Here is a 22,361-nt window from a genome sequence, read left to right as displayed (position 1 = left end):
GTCACGCTATCGAGTGGGACAACTTCTTTGTTATAATAGTCTCATTGTACCTAGAGCAGAAAAATAGTACACTCTTCTCTCGTCAGGTCTGTCCCTAATTTCCACCTGGCTTGTGGGCAGTGGTCACCTGATATGATCATGGCTTCTGCCATTCTGAGGATTTATCCACACCCTCTCCTCTGGTCAGTGTGTGGGTCATAGTATGGTCAGGTATCTTAGGTCAAAGGGTTGGGCTTCGTGACTTATCCATCAAAGCCTCGTGGCTGGTCATATGTGACTGAACTTTAGGCCTTGTCTTGTCCGTTCATTTCAAATCGGCTGAAAGAGGGTCCTAGACTCTGGACCGAAACGTGTATCCAGACTTTATGCCTTGTAACGTTTTCTTTGTAATCATTCGGTAAACGCCCTTACGTTATACTTGAAAGGCTTATATTATAGCCTGGGTTAAGTTGAACTTGGAAATATCGCTACCAAAATAAGTTTAGAAAAACCACGTTTTTGGAAAGTTCCTAATTTAGTTTTGGAGAATTACCTAGAGAATTACTGGCCCTACTCCTTCCGACGTTTTTTTTTTTTTTTTCTAGACTATGCTATGTATCGACTAGGTTAGTTTTGGAGAATTACGCAAAGATTTTCGCACCCAACTCCCAAATCCCCTTCCAACATTTTTCTAGGCTATGTTACGTTTGTACTCGATCTAAGCTCACTTAAGTAAATCTAGCCTGCCCTAGTAGTAGGAGTATCGAAAAACGTTGGGAGGAGTGGGCGAATCTTTAAAAGCGATTCGGTTCGGTAAAACCTCAGGTTAGGTGAGGAGTGCCTCAAGCATCTTCGGATGAGTTGGTAAGTGCCTGTCACATCCTCTCAATACTTTGTGCGCAAAAGAAAGAAATATTGACTTTATAATCCCCCTCCTCCCTCCCTCCACACACCCGCATGTAGAACATGAATAATCAAAAGGAGAATTATGTTCCCCTGTATCCTTGAGCATTGTTTACATTACCTTTGTCGCGTCTGGCTTTTATAGTAGTGTTGCATACTTAATGTTTCACCTGAACTCTTTTAAGGTCACAGTACTTTTACGTAAATCGTGTACGCCTCAGTACACCGCTGATAGCCAGCCGTCCGCAGGTCACAAAGAAACTTATGTTACAAGGGACACACAGCAACACATGTACGTACCGTGCTAGGTGTAGCTAGCGTAGCTCAGTCAACACACACACACACACACACACAGACTCAAACGCACGTGGGTTAATGCTCGTGCGTCTGGACTAGGCTGCCTTTCTTTGCCAGATGTTCTCGTGAACAAGTGTTAATTCGCGCCGGTGGTTAGGGACAGGTGTTGGGGAAGGTTAGCTGTTCATTACCTTCATGGATACCAAGCGTGTTGATTGTTACCTCAGTGTGCGGTGTGTGACGCCAACGTGTGGACGAGATCCTGAGGTTGTGGAGGAAGTGAGGAAAAGGAAGACGAAGCCCGCTCGGCTAGGTTAGGTTTTCTCCCTTGGTGGGTCTTCTGGGAAGAACCGGAGGGGGAAGATGCCCGCTATCCAGGGGAGGAGATAGCGCCTATGGCGAGCACACCGAAATTGCGCCCCTGGCTTGATTAAAAATGTACATACAGTGGATGTATATGAAAATATTTACAGTGTAATTATAAACTGTTGAAGAGTTAGGCCAAACTTGAATCTATATAAATTCTTTAAGACTGAAAGACTTATTTTATCAGAGTTGTAACGTAGTAGCGGTGACGCAACTGATAGTACCAAAATATTTCTATGAGTGAAAAGTAGGCGAGTTTCTCTTTTATCTCACAAAACCAAACCGTTAAAAACGTCAGTCGGGTAGCATATGTCAAAAACAAACCTGTTGAGTGGCGCCCCCCTTCAAGTGGCGACCTGGGCACCTGCCATACCCTAGATACGCCATGCCGCTATCCTACTACACTCGAGGAAACGCTATCGTCTGATAACAAAGAAGCACCACCCAACCCTGTTGGACGGAGTTTTTAGAATTTGGGCGACTAAGATTTTTGTTTTGTTTTGTTTTCAGGACTTACAGCCAGATTTTTTTTAGTTTGATATTCTGTCGATTAGGCAGCTGTGTATATACTTTTGGCCAAATTATTTTGCCTTCATTATTTTCAGCATCGTGGCTAAATTTGTAGTGTTATATCCTTTGTGATAGATTTGTAATGTTATATCCTTTAAGGTAGATTTATTCTGTTTTGTGACCCGCTAACCAGATTTGTGGTTTTGTATACTGTTAGCCAGGCTTTTACTGTTTAGCATGTTGATGGCCAATATTTCACACTGATTTACATGTTTGCGATATATTTTTAACTTTGAATTTTATCATTGCCGTATCATGTTGGCCGTAGTCTTACTTTATTGTGTCTTGTTGATCAAGATAACTGAATTATTCGATACCCCGTGTAGATTTGCACGTATGTACCTTCATCATTATATTTATTTTAATGAAAGTGTTGAACTATCAATAGATGTGTATAGAGTTCTAATTTGAGGTAATGTTATCACAGTTGCTATAGACGTGATTATGACTTCCCCAGCTAGAGAAGTACATAGATTAAGCTAGATAGATTAAGTTAGGTTTAGAAACGTATTATAGCTAGTAGATTAAGCCAGGTCTAGAAACGTAGGATAGATAGTAGCTTAAGTTAGGTCTAGAAACGTATTATAGCAAGTAGATTGAGCCAGGTCTAGAAGCGTATGATAAATAGATTAAACCAGGTCTAGGAGCGTAGGATAAATAGTAGATTAAGCTAGGTCTAGAAGCGTGGGATAGATAGTAGATTAAGCTAGGTCTAGAAGCGTAGGATAGATAGTAGATTAAGCTAGGTCTAGAAGCGTAGGTTAGATAGTAGTTTAAGCTAGATCTAGAAGTGTAATATGTAATTCATTATTGATAAATTAATGCTGTGGTACCCATTCCTTATAACCGGGACTTGATCGAACAGTTTATATTTTATCATCAGAGGAAGTGGAATACTCTCAGCACCACGGATATATAAACTCAGCGAGACGGTGGTAATTGGATGATTCCCTGCTCAGTTTGGGTTCCCCGATGAGAATGAAGTGAAGATAACGTTAGAATGTGAGATGTATCAGTGTTTCAAGGGTAACACTTTTACTTTGATTGACTTGGATATTTTGTGATAACGCTGTTACGTATCTATGGCATGGTTGTTTGGTTATTATGATGTTACCGAAGTGTGTCTTGCGTGGTTGTGTGTCGTTACTGCGAATAACCTGGGCGTTTGGTGTCGCATTATATCGCATGGACGGATGATTTACTTTTGAAAAATACGGTGTACAGGACTCGCATGGACGGATGATTTACTTTTGAAAATACGGTGTACATGACTCGGGCCTGGGTCGTGAGTATTCAATCTAGTGGCATACGAGTTTAGATGGCGTTTTCGTTTATAGAAAAAAAAAGTAACGCTGTTAGTTTATGATAAGGATTATATTATGGTAGTTGAGTTTTTTTTTAGGGGGGGGGGGAGGGCTTACTTTATGGTTCCGTAGGAAATGAATTTATATTACAGCTAAAATCCTTGGCGGCGAGGATAGGATAAGACTTGCCAGTGGGTACGAGCGGAGGTAATGTCTGGGTAAAGGCTACACATGTCGCTATTTCCATTTCCTCGCTTCCCAGAAGCTGGCGATTGTTTAGGCTATAAGAATGGTCAAGTTACGTTCCTTACTCACGGTATACAGGAACATTGTAGAAATGCGATAAGGAACTGTGATATATAAAGTTGATTTTGTCTTTTTTTCATATCTATGATTTTTCATGTGACTATATATAGACATGATATACCATTCATAATTCTGATGATATAGCTGTCTGCCATATTTTGTAACGTTTTCTTTGGTTTAGAATTTATTTCATCGAAAATGTTTGAAAATGTTCCCGTTTAATTCTCAGTAAATATATATATATATATATATATATATATATATATATATATATATATATATATATATATAAATATATATATATATATATATATATATATATATATATATATGTTTTTTTTTTTTTTTTTTTTTTGCTTTGTCGCTGTCTCCCGCGTTTGCGAGGTAGCGCAAGGAAACAGACGAAAGAAATGGCCCAACCCACCCCCATACACATGTATATACATACACGTCCACACACGCAAATATATATACCTACACAGCTTTCCATGGTTTACCCCAGACGCTTCACATGCCCTGATTCAATCCACTGACAGCACGTCAACCCCGGTATACCACATCGATCCAATTTACTCTATTCCTTGCCCTCCTTTCACCCTCCTGCATGTTCAGGCCCCGATCACACAAAATCTTTTTCACTCCATCTTTCCACCTCCAATTTGGTCTCCCACTTCTCCTCGTTCCCTCCACCTCCGACACATATATCCTCTTGGTCAATCTTTCCTCACTCATTCTCTCCATGTGCCCAAACCGTTTCAAACACCCTCTTCTGCTCTCTCAACCACGCTCTTTTTATTTCCACACATCTCTCTTACCCTTACGTTACTTACTCGATCAAACCACCTCACACCACACATTGTCCTCAAACATCTCATTTCCAGCACATCCATCCTCCTGCGCACAACTCTATCCATAGCCCACGCCTCGCAACCATACAACATTGTTGGAACCACTATTCCTTCAAACATACCCATTTTTGCTTTCCGAGATGATGTTCTCGACTTCCACACATTCTTCAAGGCTCCCAGGATTTTCGCCTCCTCCCCCACCCTATGATCCACTTCCGCTTCCATGGTTCCATCCGCTGCCAGATCCACTCCCAGATATCTAAAACACTTTACTTCCTCCAGTTTTTCTCCATTCAAACTTACCTCCCAATTGACTTGACCCTCAACCCTACTGTACCTAATAACCTTGCTCTTATTCACATTTACTCTTAACTTTCTTCTTTCACACACTTTACCAAACTCAGTCACCAGCTTCTGCAGTTTCTCACATGAATCAGCCACCAGCGCTGTATCATCAGCGAACAACAGCTGACTCACTTCCCAAGCTCTCTCATCCCCAACAGACTTCATACTTGCCCCTCTTTCCAAAACTCTTGCATTCACCTCCCTAACAACCCCATCCATAAACAAATTAAACAACCATGGAGACATCACACACCCCTGCCGCAAACCTACATTCACTGAGAACCAATCACTTTCCTCTCTTCCTACACGTACATATGCCTTACATCCTCGATAAAAACTTTTCACTGCTTCTAACAATTGCCTCCCACACCATATATTCTTAATACCTTCCACAGAGCATCTCTATCAACTCTATCATATGCCTTCTCCAGATCCATAAATGCTACATACAAATCCATTTGCTTTTCTAAGTATTTCTCACATACATTCTTTCTGTATATATATATATATATATATATATATATATATATATATATATATATATATATATATATATATATATATATATATATTCCTATGAGTCCAGGGGAAAATGAAAAACGATAAGTTCTCAAGTGCACTTTCTTGTGTAATAATAACATATATTATGATCTGGTCTAATTTAAAAGTGGGTATTCAAATCGGGCTTTTCTTCATTTACTGAAATTCCAGTTTCAAATGTTTGACGATTATGTTGAGCTCGGAAGATGATATACTGAGGACATGGGCCACAGGCATAATGAGAGTGTGCGTGATCTTAGAATTATCTGTAACATCTGGATTTTATTAGTTTATTTGCTTTTTTATTTATTTATTGTTGCAGTTGTTAAGCCTAAAGGTAAACAATAAGCCAATCACTGAAAGCCCTTCTCAGTTAATGCCAGCACCATATACACAGCAAAGTACTAAAGGAAACGAGATTGGATCCCATCACACCGTCCGATGAAGCCCATAAGCTCTTAGGTCAGGCCATAGCGAGTTGTGTAACGTAGCGCTGCCCAGGCCACATCCAACGATTGCCCGAGTTTGTATATAGTACAGCAAGTAATTCATCACACATGGCCTGTGACAGACGGAAAGTATTTTCGAATAATGAAAATAGTTTTCATAGAAAAATATGAATAGCCTTCAATACGTACGCTTTCGTATAATTACGTCGTCAGGAGTGAATAAAGTGAAACACGATGTATCATCCCATCCGCTACTGGACGGGACAGGCAGATGAATTAAGCAGTTGAAGGAAGGGATTAAGGCCCAGGTCACCCTCGATGACCTCACTCCTCTCTCAGGTTGCAAACTCGAGGTTAACCTGTGCTCTGGTAAACACATATGAAATTCCTTCACTTATAAAGTTATCTGATTTTTTTTAAACCAACATTTTGATCCATATTAATATCATTAATATTTCTGTTCATCACTGAATATTATATGTGATACCACTGTTCCAGGTTCCAGTCAATTTGATGACAAGATAATTTGGTTATGACTCACAGCATCTCAAACATTTCCTAGATTCAGCTTGTCATTTTGCTGGAAATTCTTTTCACAATGTTGTAACAAGGTAAAGGACCCTTTGTGAACAGACACATGTTGATATTACCCCACTGTGAGAACTTGCCTTAATTTTGCCCTGTTATGTTCAATGAAAAGTGATGTGGTCTTCAGCAAGAATGATACGGTTAGGGAAAAGCTTTTCAGAGTTTCTGTAACTTGTAAAGGGTGTGATAAGTTTTGCATTGGTGTTAAGTATGGTCCAGAATCCATTGCACTACTTGCCCACCCCAGAGACCTTGGTCATCAAATTGACTGGGGCAGTGTTAAGGTTGTAACATAAAATACTCAGTAATGGATAGAAATATTACTGAATCGTCTCCCATCAAATATAGTAGAGATATTTATAGGAATCAGTATGATTTATAGAAATCAAATAGCTTCGTAAGTGAAATATATGTTTCCCAGAACATAGGTTTACCTTAGCTGAGAGAGGTGAGGTCATCAGTGGTGACCTGTGGCTTAACATAGGTTAACCTGAGCTTCTTAACTTGAGAGAGGTGAGGTCATCAGAGGTGACCTGTTCCCTGACCGCTCCACCTGTGTCTGGATTCATTCGCCTGCCTCTGCTAGTGGCGGCTGGTGTTATTATACTCTTGTTCCCTTAGCATAGGTTCAGTCCTGACGATGTAAGTATTAGAAAAGCGCTTGACATTTCGTATTTTTACGTTTTCGTATGGTTTTATGGGGGGCTGGAAATCCTCCCCTCTCGTTTTTTTTCTTTCTTTTTTAATTTTCCAAAAGAAGGAACAGAGAAGGGGCCAGGTGAGGATATTCCCTCAAAGGCCCAGTCCTCTGTTCTTAACGCTACCTCGCTGTCGCGGGAAATGGCGAATAGTATGAAAAAAAAAAAAAAATATATATATATATATATATGTGTGTGTGTGTGTGTGTGTGTGTGTGTGTGTGTGTGTTCTTATCAGTCAAGTAAGCTAAGGAAATTGTTGTCTGTAATGTAGGCATTGAATATTATCGTCAGCTAAGTACGGGGTATTGTCCGTTATCCAAGCATAGGGTATTGTTGTCAGTCGCGTAAGTGCTAGGACACTTATATATGTGTGACCAAACAATAATGTTGCCAGTTGCACCAGCACAGACTATTTTGCCCTAGTGTTCTGCACACAGTCGACGCATACCAGAGCATCGTTGGCTGACCCACGGATACGTAATGCGGATATATTCGTTAGATGACAGCCCCGTTCCCCGCCAGTGTGGAGTTCCTCTTAACATGCACTACGTGGAGGGAGTGGGTGTAACTTCAGTACGATATTGAAGGAAGGTGTCGTTATCGGGTGTCCCTCTCACTCTGGGGGGGGGTTGGTTCACGTGTACATCTACGCGTCTCGTGGTCCCGGGTACAAAAGGTTCGAGTTTTGTTGTTTCTTGTATTGGGGAGCTTGGGGGATGTAAACAGTTTACTGGAGCAGACGGGTTGTGAATTTTGGTGTTACGACGACTATAAATCTCTTAGATGTAGGACATAGGATGGGTATTTAAGACATCTTCCGTGATATATATATATTTTTTTCAACTCTTGAACTACAACTGATTTTTTTTATTATTGCGTGATTGATAAGTCATTCATCTCCCTAGTGGCGTGTCACCCATCACTCTTACTTTCCCATTAGAACGATGGCCCGGCTCTTGCCATGTACGGCCTCGCCACCACATTCCTTCTCCAGGTGGGGGGAGGTGGTAAAACACCACCTTGGTGTCTGTAATGTAGGCATTACCCCAACTCTAGTGGGGGTAAAACATCACCTTGAGGCACCCCACCTCCAGTATGGAGGTAAAACGACGCCCCAAGGCTACTCCTAATTCTAGAGGGGTAAAACATCACCCTGGGGTACCCCATCTCAGGTGTGTAGGTAAAACGACACCCTAACGTTACCCCTCTCTCTAGTGGGGGTAAAACCACACTGGGGTACCCCCAGTTCCAGTACCCTTAGGTACCTCGTGTCTACTGATGGTAAACCATCTCCGTGGGGGTACCACCCACCGTCCCCAATACGGTGGGAGGGAACAATCCCGTCCCATGACATCTGCGAGGTGATCGTGTTTGGCCCAGATCCCCTGGTGTGTGTGTGTGTGTGTGAGGAGGGAAAGTATTCCCTTCACGGGGCGGGGGTCAGGTTACCGAGTCCTTGGTGTACAGGGAGGAGGGAAGGACGTTGAGAGGTACTGGAGGGCACTGGAGATGAATATCCAATAAGCCACACACCCCTCTCGAACCTTTACTACGCTAAATTTCCCTACCTTCTTCTCCTGTCTAGCCACTCCTTTTTTATCCCCCCCCCGCTCTCCTCCCTCACCACTCACCACCTAATTATGAAAAAGGTAAGGCCTTTCTGCAGGTGGTGTTGGAGGCTGAGGTTGCGGTCCCCAGTGGCATGATTTAGTGGTGTTGCCACCTTCAGCTGTTGGACACGGGAGGCTTTGAATTACCAGTTGTCTCCATTATTATTGCAATTTTGTTGAATTCGCTACCGCAATTATATCATTCTTAGCGTGTCAGTGATATATATATATATATATATATATATATATATATATATATATATATATATATATATATATATATATATATATATATATATATATATGTAAATATATATATATATATATATATATATATATATATATATATATATATATATATATATATATATATATATATATATATATATTCTATTAGCCTTTGAATTTCACAGTGCCGAAGAGATTCGGGGTCAGGTCAAAGATCAGGCCCATAATATCGAAGCGTCGCAACATTGTGCCTCATATTTTATGCTCTCCACAATCAGGAAAGACTAAGAAATGTTGAATTTGTATTCCTTAGACGTACACATTGGTGGTGACATGATGAAAGTGTACTTAGTGGATGACATATTTCAAAAAGATACGTCGAGGATCAGGTTAAAAAAAAAAAAACCTAAATTTGATATTGGTGAGAATAGTTGGCTGGTTTTTGAGCCTTTGGCCTATCAACTGCCAGGGATAACACGTTCTTCAAGTGTTAAGGATAGTTCTGTGATCACACACACTCACCATATACATGGCCCATGGCGATTTAACAAGGGAATTGGAAAACATTGACTTGAAAGCCCAGTTGCTGAGTGCAGTAAGTTGCCAAATAAGACTAATTACAAAAAGTAGAGAAAGCGTTATGTTCACAGTGGTTGGGTACGTGACTGAGGGGTGCCAGGGAAAATGTCATGTTCACAGTGGTTGGGTACGTGACAGGAGTGGCAGGGAAAGTGTCATGTTCACAGTGGTTGGGTACGTGACAGGAGTGGCAGGGAAAGTGTCATGTTCACAGTGGTTGGGTACGTGACAGAGGGGTGGCAGGGAAAGTGTCATGTTCACAGTAGTTGGGTACGTGACTGAGGGGTGGCAGGGAAAGTGTTTTGTTCACAGTGGTTGGGTGCGTGACTGAGGGGTGGCAGGGAAAGTGTTTTGTTCACAGTGGTTGGGTGCGTGACTGAGGGGTGGCAGGGAAAGTGTCTCGTTCACAGTGGATGAGTACGTGACTTGAGCGTGGGAGGGCGGGAAGAGCAACCGCTTCTTGAAGCATAGACCAAATAGGTCTTTGTGCAGTACAACAGTACAACCATCTCCAAGGGCCGTCATGATATACGCAGTGAGAACGTCATTTTCGGATTGTTGCTTGACGTTGGTGGCTTCAACAACCCCGGCAGTCGAGAGGCCCCTCTTAACCCAACAGACGGGCTAATTGTTATATTCTTGGCAAATTGTAAAACTTCTGGGGGTTATAGTTGTCAAGATATTCTTACTTCAGTTTGATTTGCATAATACATTAGCCTTATAAATGTTCCAGTAAATAACTAATTAAGAAGGGTACGTGTATGTTTGCTAAGCCATAATTTGTGATGTAAACACCACAAAAGTACTTAATGGACACTGACAATCACCAGGCGTTCACCAAAGTGTGACGAGGAGTGCGTGCGCAGACGAGTTGCCAACCTGTGTATATCCAAGCCTAAAGGTTATTTTTCTCGCTTATCCTTCCTCTCTTCCCTTCGTGACCTGACACACATAAGTCTGTAATGTTAAGATTTATTATTTTTTCATATTTTCAGTGATCGTTAATGAATATAACTAATTAGCGGGATATGATCAATGCAGCATCTGCATGGCAGCTTCATGGGTAGGTTAACGGTAATTGACGAACTTGTGCGTGATCTAGTGGTCGTGAGTTTAATTGGTCCGGTAATTTAGATTTATATAAATATACTGTTATGCCCTTGTTATCAGAAGGGATTTTCGTTAGCCTAGAGCACCAAGAAGAATATAATATAGATCGTGCTCGACTTTAGCGGACGTAAGACTGAATTAAACATTGCGCTTGACTTATCAGACATTGAACTTAGATTAGATAAGGTTAGATTAGAATGATGCTGGAATTGGCTTTCTTAGAATTAGGTTCAGTATTTCTATGATCCCTTTGGGTATGTATTCTGGCACTGGTCATAACCCGGCCACCCTGACGTTGATCCCTACCTTGGTGACATGCCATACCCTGCGCTTAAGAAATTCTGCCATGGAATATCGCTTGACCAAAGAACTGAAGCCCACACATCCAGCTCCTTGCCCAGGAGGCAATAGGTGCGTTTTGGAGACATCAATAACTTGAGAGACTGACCGAGTTGTGGACTCGTCAAGATAATGATGATAAGATCTATATAATGGAGTGGTATGTAAGATAACATTGTATTTGAGACGGCGTTTTATTTCAATATTTGTATATTAGATGTAGTCAGTAATTTTAGTCAAATTTTCAAGATACATGATAGAGCTGTTGTATGAAATTATCGTATGAGGACGTCAGCTATTTTTTTTTTTTTTAGAATAGATTTGTGGTACATGATTGAGTGTTTATGCACTAACAAATAAATATGATTAAAGATGATTTCGTTCTTATGAATATATATATATATATATATATATATATATATATATATATATATATATATATATATATATATGTATATATATATATATATATATATATATATATATATATATATATATATATATATATATATATATATGTCAGTGTTGATACCACAGTGTTGTTTTATGGTTCGCCTGCTCGTATAAATCATAGAAACATACATTGATTATTTCTTCTCGAGGAACTGATAGAATGATCGCAAACGGTGTATAAATGGCCATTATTCCCTAAGCATATCACTGAGCGAGAGGAGGGGCTATCACCTCCCTTCCCTTCCCTAGGCTGGAATATGAGAGTGGATTAAACATTATGGTAGACTTTAACGCTCGTAAGACCGCAACGGGTACCACCCTAATCAGCATAACGGGTCGGGGAGCTGTCGTTCGGGAGACTGGTGTATACAATGACAGGAGATTTGAATAACTAGTTGTAACTGGGACAGTGGTGGAACTACCTGCCTCAGCCACATTGCTTGTCTTATCTGATGTCGAACTGAAAGATAAGAACGAGCTAGTCTCAGTAATTATTATTATTATTATTATTATTATTATTATTATTATTATTATTATTATTATTTATTATACTGGTCGTTACTTTTTTTTATACGATCCCGGAAACGTATTGTCTACAGTTATTTCAATATATGTTCACCTGCGCTGGCTGGTCTTAGTCTTCGGACATTCGTTCGCTGGCAGACGTATGATTTGATTCAGCATTACGCTAGACTGCGTTCGTGAGAATGGATTAGATGTTACGCCAGACCTAACGTAGCTTCGATTGGATTCAACTCGCTGGCGTAAATTTAGCAACAGTGAGCGTGGCGTATGTAGCGTTCGTAAGAGTGGATTACTCATTATACTACACATAATTTCGCGTAACTGGATTCTGGATTATTCTTCTCCCATCACGAAATTGTAAATAAAGCCTACGCTAGACTTAATACTTTATAACAATAGAGACGTATTACATTTTCTCCTAAAGTGGATGACAGTAGACTGGCGGAGCATCGATTTCTGTTGTCGCATTATCATATTTGTTTAGAAAAGTTTACTCGTTTAGTACTGGAGATAAGCGTGCCCGAGTGCTTGCGTGATGACTATTTTTACACTCGTGTTGCCTCGTCACTTCAACTGGTTCATGCGTCCCATGTCTTTACCTCACACACACACACACACACACACACACATCTGTCAAGGCCCAGGATTCGAACGCTTGGGGATTCGTCTCCGGGCTGGCCTGTGGTGATTCATGGTCAGTAATGCTGGCCATTACACCGCAGAGGCCTGTGTAAATAATCTTATTGAATTTAGGCAGCCGTTCGGCTGGATATACACATAGTCAACGCATTACGGATATTACAGAAGTGGGAGGATGTGTGTGTGTGTGTGGGTGCTGATAAATGAACGCTTATGTGGCCTTTGCGCTTCTTGGCCAGAAGGACCATTGTTTCTAGCGATGTCAGTGAAAGTCTTACTTTTTTCTTTTTTTTTTTTTTTTTGCCTCCACGGCCGGCCAAGCTTGTGCCTGCTTTGGGTTGCGGTCCCGAAGCTGTGCTCAGCCTGATGATCCATGAAGCTGTGTTGGGACACGGCGTAGCACTTGTCTGCCAGCAGCCATCAGTCCAGATTATATGTACTATATTTAGGCGGGGATAAACTGTGGGTGGGTGTTGTTATCCTCGTCCTACTTGGATGGCGTCCGTTTTCTCTCTCGCCCGTCGGCACGTTTTTCGTCTTTTCCAAACGGTCGCTTTCTCCATCATCCTGGCAGGCGGACTTGAATATCCATGAGTTGAGGTGCAGCTCAAGTGTCTGTTGTTCGCGCTTAAACCCCCCCACCACCCCAACCCCCCACTGTTGACCCTTGATATTTTTCTTGGACGAGTTAAGCGCGCTGACCTCCCATGAGGCGCGGGATAGTGGTCGTGGGTCTCTCTCTCTCTCTCTCTCTCTCTCTCTCTCTCTCTCTCTCTCTCTCTCTCTCTCTCTCTCTCTCTCTCTCTCAAAGTCACGTGACCCGTTGACTCGCACCGTCAGGGGGATGTTTTGTCTGACTCAGTGAATCGCACACCAGAGACTTGACACACACACTCCCGGGAGGGGCGCGCCTGCCAGATGGAGGAGCTGCTGTTGTATTGTATATATACCGATGGTAGCGAGCGAGTGAGTGAGTGAGTAAGAGTGAATTTTTTTTTTTTTTTTTTTTTTTTTTTTTGCGACGCCCAGAGCGGGCGAGTTTATTCTGTCCACCTGCCCATCCTGCTACGGGCCGGAGAGTGCACTGATGGTCCAGGGATTGGGTCTGGGTGATTGATGATTGAGCTGTAGGCGAGAAATGCATACATAGAAAAAAAAAAAAGATTGAATGGTATGACAATACGTTAAGTATTCAGGAACTGTGAGTAGCCACACTGGATCTACGTAACAGAGGCATATACTTATAAGTGATCTTTCAAAAGTGGGCAGAGGTAAGATTCTTTCCATATACCTTCAGTGGAACATTGATTAGGATGAAACGCACACACACACACACACACACACACACACACACACACACACATGTTTACCAAATGGCGTCCTAGCTTCGTCTCTTCGATGTCTATCAACTGACTTATATTTCTCTCTTGTATCTCCCCTGATGATGTGATCATTACACGAAAGTGCACTTGGGAACTTTTGGTGTTTCATTTTCCCCGTGGACTCATAGGAATATATATATATATATATATATATATATATATATATATATATATATATATATATATATATATATATATATATATATCTGTGAATTCACTGACTCTACAGCTTTCAGGTGCGCAACTTTGCAGTGTGGGAGAGTAAAATTCTGCTGGCAATGGTTACATGAGGTTCTTTAGTAACGCCCACGATTGCTCTGTGACACGACTTTTGAGTCAGGCAGTGATAACGTCCAAGTGTCCGTACCTCCGCGCGTGTGTGTGTGTGTGTGTGTGGTGTGTGTGTGTGTGTGTGTGTGTCATGGGTCCACGTCCTTTGTGGCTTGGCTGAGAGGGGATTTTGTGGGCGTAGTCAGGGTTTCAAACGGTCGTCAGAGTACGAAAGAAATTATTGAAAAAAAGGGAAAAGAATTGCTACTGAAAAAAAAAATGAGAATATCAGTGTAAGTCCAGTCACCGAATGTGTGGCTGGACACGACCTCTCTCTCTCTCTCTCTCTCTCTCTCTCTCTCTCTCTCTCTCTCTCTCTCTCTCTCTCTCTCTCTCTCTCTCTCTCTCTCTCTCTCTCTCTCTCACCCATGTGGACAGCTGTAGGCTGGGTGCTCTCGCTCGCCTGTTTGGAAATCCAACCAAGTCTCTTTCATCCCGACTGCTACACCTTAAGTTGAGTACTAGTGAGAGAGAATTGCGTATCCCAAAAGACGTTTAGGCTTGAGGCCCGTGAGAGGTGAGGTAGGGGAAAGAGAGAACCTGTAATGGTTATGGGTTATTGTGATGTGTTGTATCCCTTGTTTGGGATGAAATGTTTCAGACGGATGATAAGATTTTACGATGTTTTCAGTTGAAGCTTATGTGGAAAATGTTGTGCTGCTTATGACCCTGTTTCCTGAGCACAGGTTAGGTTAATCTTTAGGTTAAAGGTAACTAGTTCGGTTATATGAGTCGGGCCAGAAAACTAGTTCGCATACTTGAGTTGGGCCAGAAGGCAGAAGTCCATTCAAGGAGGTCAAACACTTTCCCAGTCATACGTAGGGGCTAGGGAGGAGAGCCTTAATCACATAATATATATATATATATATATATATATATATATATATATATATATATATATATATATATATATATATGTGTGTGTGTGTGTGTGTGTGTGTGTGTGTGTGTGTGTGTGTGCGCGCTGAAAAAAAATCACACGGTAAAGGAAACATGAGATCCTGAGCGCTCTCGTGTATTAACACATCTTCAGAGGTTGCAATGGTCGGTCCACAGCCACCCCAGCTGTCCATCCATCCTTAGGGGGTTAGTCGATAGAGTAGGTACCTGGCTCAGCTTTGGATATATATATATATATATATATATATATATATATATATATATATATATATATATATATATATATATATACACGGCGTTGATGAGATGGCCTTGATTAGGGCCTCAGTTTCCCGTGCTGTCTCAGCTAACGTAAAAAAGTAGCGGTATGTGATGTGAAAGTGTGTAGTGTAGTGACTTACTTTAGGCCTGTAAGTAGGAGGAAAAAACGTCATCATGACGTCATGCGTCGTGCACGGGAGGTCATGTGAACCAAAATGTTTATGTTATCTGGATGGTGGTGTCCGGCTGGCGTGTGCGTGCGTGGGTGGGTTGATGGGCGGGTGGGCGCGTAGGCGGGTTAGTCCTATGTGTCCTTATAGAACCCCCTGATATATATATATATATATATATATATATATATATATATATATATATATATATATATATATACTTATTACATTTCAATTAAAGCTGAACCTTCCTTTTTTATGACGTGCAGCAGACGAATAGATCGCAGTGTGCCAGTATTAGTTGATAACACCAGTTACACCGGCCTGAGAGACTCCTGTCGTGGCCAGCAGTTGTAAGGCGGGAGTCGAGACCTTTCTTCTCCCAACACGTGTATCGAACCAGTGATTCGAAACGTCTCACTGCTTCGACCATCGGTTGACGAGGCCTCCAGTGCACTGAGCAGGTGACTCGAAGGGTCTCATTGGTTTGACTCCCGAGCCGGGAGACGAGACGGCTCAAAGTGTACAGAGTCAGTGACTCGAAGTGTCTCATCTTTCGACCCGTAAGTACACCGGACAAGTGATTTAAAGTGTCTTGGGTTCGGCCTTCCTGAGTTAGAAGAGGGTAGTATATCGAACCAGTGATTCGAAACGTCTTCGGTTCGACCCTCTTAAGCTAGTAGAAGAGAGTGTCCTGTACCGAGCTAGTGATTCGAGACTTCTCAGGTTCGACTCTCTCGGGCCAGCCGAAGAGAGAGAGACTAGTGTACCGAACCAGTGATTCGAAGGTCTTAGGTTCAACCCTCTCGAGCAAGCAGAGGTGACTACCACATAGTGCACTGAACCAGTGATTTGGAGCGTCTCACTGCTTCGAATCTTCCTCCTTTCTTCCCCCAAGTGATGGTGGAGTGGGTTGTTTATGCTGGCTAAGCACGTGAGGAAGAGGTGTGTCCGTGCAGGCCGACTTCCCCTTGCTTGGGCGGGGTCGCCGCTAGTCGCACGCCCGCAGCACGCCCACCCACTACCCATCCAGACGCCGCCGGAGGTGCCAGCCGCAAGATGACGCAACACGCGGTGGAAATGGCGTAAGTATAAAAAGAAAGTGTTGCGTAAACCTGTGACGCACTATGCCGCAACGCGGTACGACCTTGGAGCACGACAGGACGACCCTTGAATATACGGCACTACAAAACCTTGCGTATGATGGCCTGGCCTTTGACCTGACCTCACCTTCCTCTTGATGGGTCAGGTCAAAGGTCAGGCCATCGTACCCCTGGTTACGTATCGTCATGTACAGTACACGTCGTACCGTCCTGCTCAACGGTCGTACGGTACCGAATGAGGTGAGAGTACAAATGTAATTAATTACCTTTACATGAGATGGGTCTTACGAGACAGAATATGTAATCAACGAGACAGATAGAATATGTAATCAACGAGACATAGAATATGTAATAACGACAGATGAATAGTAATCAACGGACATAGATTATGTATCACGAGACGTGGATGAGTATCCCGGACATATGATTTAATCACGGACAGATGAATTGTATTACAGACAGATGAATGCTCACGAGACATAGAATATGTAATCAACAGACAGTGAATTATCCAACGAGACATATAAATAGTATCACGACGATGAATTGTAATCAACGAACAGATAGATTTAATCACCAGACAGATAGATATCTTAAATAGTATCGGTGATAACCTCGTCTGGTCTCCATGGAAAGTTTGTGCTCGCTGGCTGGGCTGAGTTCCCCAATCTCTTGTATCTTTTCAGACTGACTCACACACCATTTTCTTCCACTCGTCTTCCACCGTCACCATTCATAGCACCACGTGGCTCATTCCATTTCTCCACCACTGTGATGTCTTTAAAAAGATATTTTGTACCTCGTCTCTGGAACGTATTGTGCTCAGTTGTTCTCTGTATAGTGGTAAACTTGGCTATGTGACCCTCCCTCTGGTTGGCGACCTGGCATGATGACCTGGTGGGCGACATGGCCATATGACCTGGTTGGCGAAGTGGCCATATGACCTGGTTGGCGACCTGGCATGATGACCTGGTTGGCGACCTGGCATGATGACCTGGTTGGCGACATGGCCATATGACCTGGTTGGCGTCACGAGTCACGACTACTGGTGACCTGGGTCGACACCAGCGTCGGATAGCGATTGATCTTCTTGGGAAACGATAGTCAAGTGTGTGGAGACCTAGCTGGCCCTAAGTCACTGAGCCAGAGTTGGAGGAATGATAAATCTTGTCTTCTCTTCCTCTTTCTCTGCTCCTCCTCCTCCCTTACACCCCTTCCCCCCATACATCCTCCTCCTCCTCCTCCTCCTCCTCAGCTTACATGCATCAAGCCTACGCCATACTCCCTACACTCTACACTACAGTCCTCCCTTCCATTACAGACTTTCTCTTCCCCTGTCCCACCTCGTTTTTCCTCTCCTCTAACCACCCAATGAAATGAAGATCTTAGGTTCGAATCCATGGAGAAGGGGGTGGTGTTTGTGAGTGCTTACACACAAAGGAGTAGAGAGATTAGGGTACATATACCACGTACGAGGTTAAGAGACGGGGCAACACGAGTGTAAAACTCTCTCTCTCTCTCTCTCTCTCTCTCTCTCTCTCTCTCTCTCTCTCTCTCTCTCTCTCTCTCTCTCTCTCTCTCTCTCTCTCTCTATCCGTGACACGCAACTAGTAAACACATCCGTTGAGTGATCCTGTGGACGGGGGAGGGGGGAAATCGGTTTCCGACCCTCGGGAGTTGAGCTTTTGGGACACACCTGAGGTTGGGAGAGTGTGCTTAGGGGCACACCCCAGTCTGGGACACCTGGCTCAGAAGCAGTCTTAAGTGTGCTACATGACCTGTGCCCAGGGGCAGCCCGCCCACAGTCTTGGACTCCAGGCGCAATCTTAAGTTTGGGACATGACCACTGTGGTACACCACAGTAGGGTGCTGTCTACTTTAGGACATCTCCCTTAATGTGACACCACATTTGAGAATACCATACCTTGCTTGAGGACATCATACTTTATAAGATGTCATCCTCGAGGACATCATACTTTGACGTCACACTTGAGGAGGACATCAAGCTGTGTCACCGTACTACCAGTGTCTCCTGCTCTGGGCATGAGTTTAAAAGTTCATTGAGGAGAACTCCGTATGAGACGTGAGACAAGAGACGCCGCAAAGACTGGATGGCTGTGTACCCAGATAAGGTCCCCTTGATCTTGACCTTTTGGATTAAGGTCAGGTATGTGCCTGTGTCGTGTTCAAACAACATAGCTTGATCACTGACCCACATACTTCACGTTACACTAATGGTTGCCTTTGAAGGGGAGACATATTGTTAGTAAACTAATATGTTTTGAGCTAGTGCAATATATATATATATATATATATATATATATATATATATATATATATATATATATATATATATATATATATATATATGTATCCCTGAGAATAGGGGAGAAAGAATACTTCCCACGTATTCCCTGCGTGTCGTAGAAGGCGACTAAAAGGAGAGTGAGAGGGGGGGGGGGGGCTGGAAATCCTCCCCTCCCGGTTTTCTTCTGAAGCTTCTCCCATCTTCTATGATTTACATTTGTTCTGGTTGACCACTCTTATTTTATTCTCCATGCGAGTGGTTCCCTAATGATTAATACGGCTGTCTGTGATTAGGCATCATCAGCCAAAGTATATGGTCTTGATTAAAAGTCTCGGTGGGTCATGTGCAACACAAGAGGGGAGTGTGTCAGAAATAACATTAGTGGACCCCGCGGCAAGGCCTTGAGGGAACCAGACCCTCCCACACACACACACGTTACAGTCGTCCACCTTACTGCCACGGGAGAACAAAACAAATGACTCGTCACACCTTGTTCTATACCATGTGTCATCACTGAGAGAGGGGTGACTTCCAGCCCATCCTCCCACCAGCCTGGAATTCCAGCTTGGCTGTCATCGTATGAGAGAATTGTTGTATACTATACGCCTTACTGGGAGCTCCAGTTAGCACACTCGTTCTCGCCATCCCTCCTCACTGGAGATGGTGGAGCAGACTTTGTGGTATATCTCCTAAGAGACGCGACCATTATCTCCACCTAATTTCTTGCTGTGGAGTGAGCGAGGGATGACGAGGCACTCGGGAGATATGATTGCAGACAGTCACACCGTTGTGGTCGTTGGTGAATACGAGTCAGATTAACAGAGCTAGGCTGAAGGTTCCCTCCTCCTCCTCCTCCTCGCCAGAGAGACTCATTGTAACACCTAAAGGGCCGGGGGTCGCTCTCCTGGACGCTGGTGTGTCTCCGGACTCTTGGTCACCAGTAGCCTTGAGATCTGACTGGGTACCTGGTGGCGGCACAACGTGTGACTCTCCCAGGGCTAATTCCCTTTCATCTTCTCGTAAAAAAAAAAAAAGAAAGAAAGAAAGGCACAACATTGGCTGTCCTCCAGTTTTCTGGCGCGCGCAACTTTCTACGTGCGTGAGCTAAATAGAGATGCGTAGATGCTCGGAATAGATAGTAGTGTGTGTGAGCACACTCAGGGAGTAATGGACTGTGTGTGGATATGTCTCCTTTAGGCTCACCCGTTCAGGAAGTTGTGTATGTTACCGCTCATCCATATTGTTAAGGAGTTGAAGAAGGTCCACCGTAGTAGTAATGGTCTCCTACACTCATCTTTTTGGGGGTCAGAAGACCTCCCAAAGTATCGTAAGGTTTGCCTTAGTAAGGTAAGGTCCCAGACCCCAACTGAGAGAGAGAGAGAGAGAGAGAGAGAGAGAGAGAGAGAGAGAGAGAGAGAGAGAGAGAGAGAGAGAGAGAGAGAGAATTTAGTATTACATCTTGGGATTGTTCATTATTAGGTCTTTACCTACTTTGTGTGTGTGTGTGTGTGTCATGTTTACGTAAACTCTTTTTGTTACAAGAATATTCTCTGGTTATTCTCTTTTGTTTACGTTTGCCTAATAAGATTGTGTCGCATTGTTGCCACAGCCTCCATGCACAAAGTGAGACACAAGAGACGCCCCCAGCAGTAGCACATTGGGCATATCTTACCAGTCCTGAACGACTGCACTAGGCTTGGTCAAGGGCGGTCAGGATCGACCCTACGCTCTCTTAACACACATTTTGAGGTTGTGTGGGTCAGACTCCCACATGGCCATCGCCTGACGCACACGCTACGGAGAGAGAGGTCTGACCAGATGGTGGAGGAGAGGGGCTAGGGTGTGTGTGTGTGTGTGTGTACATACACAGGAGTAAAGACACGGTACATATATACATGGAAATCACATGGATGGGCTAGGGTGTGTGTGTGTGTGTGTGTGTGTGTGTGTGTGTACATACACAGGAGTAAAGACACGGTACATATATACAAAGAAATCACATGTAGTAATCACATATATTAATGGTATACACTGATAAGAGAGTTGCTCTTATGGTGTGAGAGGAGTGGAATGGAGTGGTTGACGAGGATGTGAATGTGGAGGACGTGTATGTAGCGTGTGGGAAGTTGCGTGGTAGTCCGACACGGGTGGTGATACGACCCTCGAGCAGCCTTGAGCACGGGTGGTGGTACGACCCTTGAGCACAGGTGGTACGACACTCGAGCACGACGGTACGACCTTTGGGTATGACTGGTTGTGACGGATGAAAATTCACCTCCTCCATGAAGATGAGGTGAATACATTATGTGTCCCATGACTGGGGGTGTACTGTACCTCTTAGATCTTTGTTTTGTGTTTGTCTTTGCATGGTGACTGATTGTGCTTGTTAAGGCGGTTTGATTGTGTTTGTGACTGAGTTTGTGCGGTGGTTGGATTGCGTTTTTGTAGCTATATGATTGGTTGTTGAGATTGCTTGTTTTGTGATTAACGGTGTTGTGACCGGTGAAGTTTGTGTCGTGAATATTTTGTAAGTGATTATGGTAAAACTACGATGTATTACTTCATGTGAATGAATGTGATCGTGTATGCGGTGTTGTAGTGATTGTGCAGTGATTGTAGTGGTTGTGATTGCTGTTGTTTTTTTTCAATGGTTGATTGTGTGTGTCTTGCCGTTGTGCAACGGTCGATTGTGAATTTACACATCGACTGATCTTGTATGAAGTCATGTGATTGGATTGCGTGGTGTAGGTAAGGTTTTATGTGGTGGTTGAGTATGTTTGCGTATACTGATATGCTCAAGAATTATTGTGATTGTTTTGCTTGTAAGAGATAGATTGTTTGTTTGGTGAATGGTTGTATATGTGTTGGTTGAGTATATTTGTGTGGTGGTTGATTTGAGTGATGGTTTATGGTTTGCGTTAGGATTAAATTTTTGTTCGCTATTGGTCGTTTGTGTGGTGAGTGGTTGTTTGTTGGGTAAGTGATTGTTTGTGTAGTGATTGACCGTTTGTAAGGTGATTGGTTGTATGTAGTGATCGATCAGTTGCATGGTGATTTATTAATTGTATGGGGTGACTGATTGGTCGTATGGGTTATTGATTGATTGTGGTAATTGATAATTTGTGATTGATTGTTTGGTTATTAATTGATTGTGTAGTGATTGGTAATGGTGTACGTATGTTACTATTTGCACTGTACAGGGACGTAATTCTACGTCCGTTAGAGCAC

The 22,361-nt window shown here is 42.9% G+C and overlaps 1 protein-coding gene across 7 annotated transcripts in view; it reads left to right on the top strand.

The window, feature by feature from the left end:
* Positions 1-22,361, top strand: part of SppL (signal peptide peptidase-like protein) — a 129,858-nt gene that overhangs the window by 57,987 nt on the left and 49,510 nt on the right. For 2 of the 7 annotated variants that reach the window (XM_071692315.1, XM_071692324.1), the window contains one exon: positions 15,992-16,807. The exons of 3 other annotated variants lie outside the window; for them this stretch is intronic. In XM_071692315.1, coding sequence (XP_071548416.1) covers positions 16,782-16,807 — 26 coding nt within the window. In that variant the 5' untranslated portion in view covers positions 15,992-16,781. Of the gene's footprint in view, positions 1-7,032; positions 7,138-15,991; positions 16,808-22,361 lie in introns of those variants that run through there. 2 more of the 7 variants (XM_071692342.1, XM_071692351.1) reach the window with 2 other exon arrangements.

This window comes from Panulirus ornatus, chromosome 4 (assembly GCF_036320965.1).
Source record: "Panulirus ornatus isolate Po-2019 chromosome 4, ASM3632096v1, whole genome shotgun sequence".
Lineage (NCBI taxonomy): Eukaryota > Metazoa > Arthropoda > Malacostraca > Decapoda > Palinuridae > Panulirus > Panulirus ornatus.
Note: the sequence above shows the minus strand (reverse complement) of the source record. Positions and strands in the feature narration are given on the sequence as shown.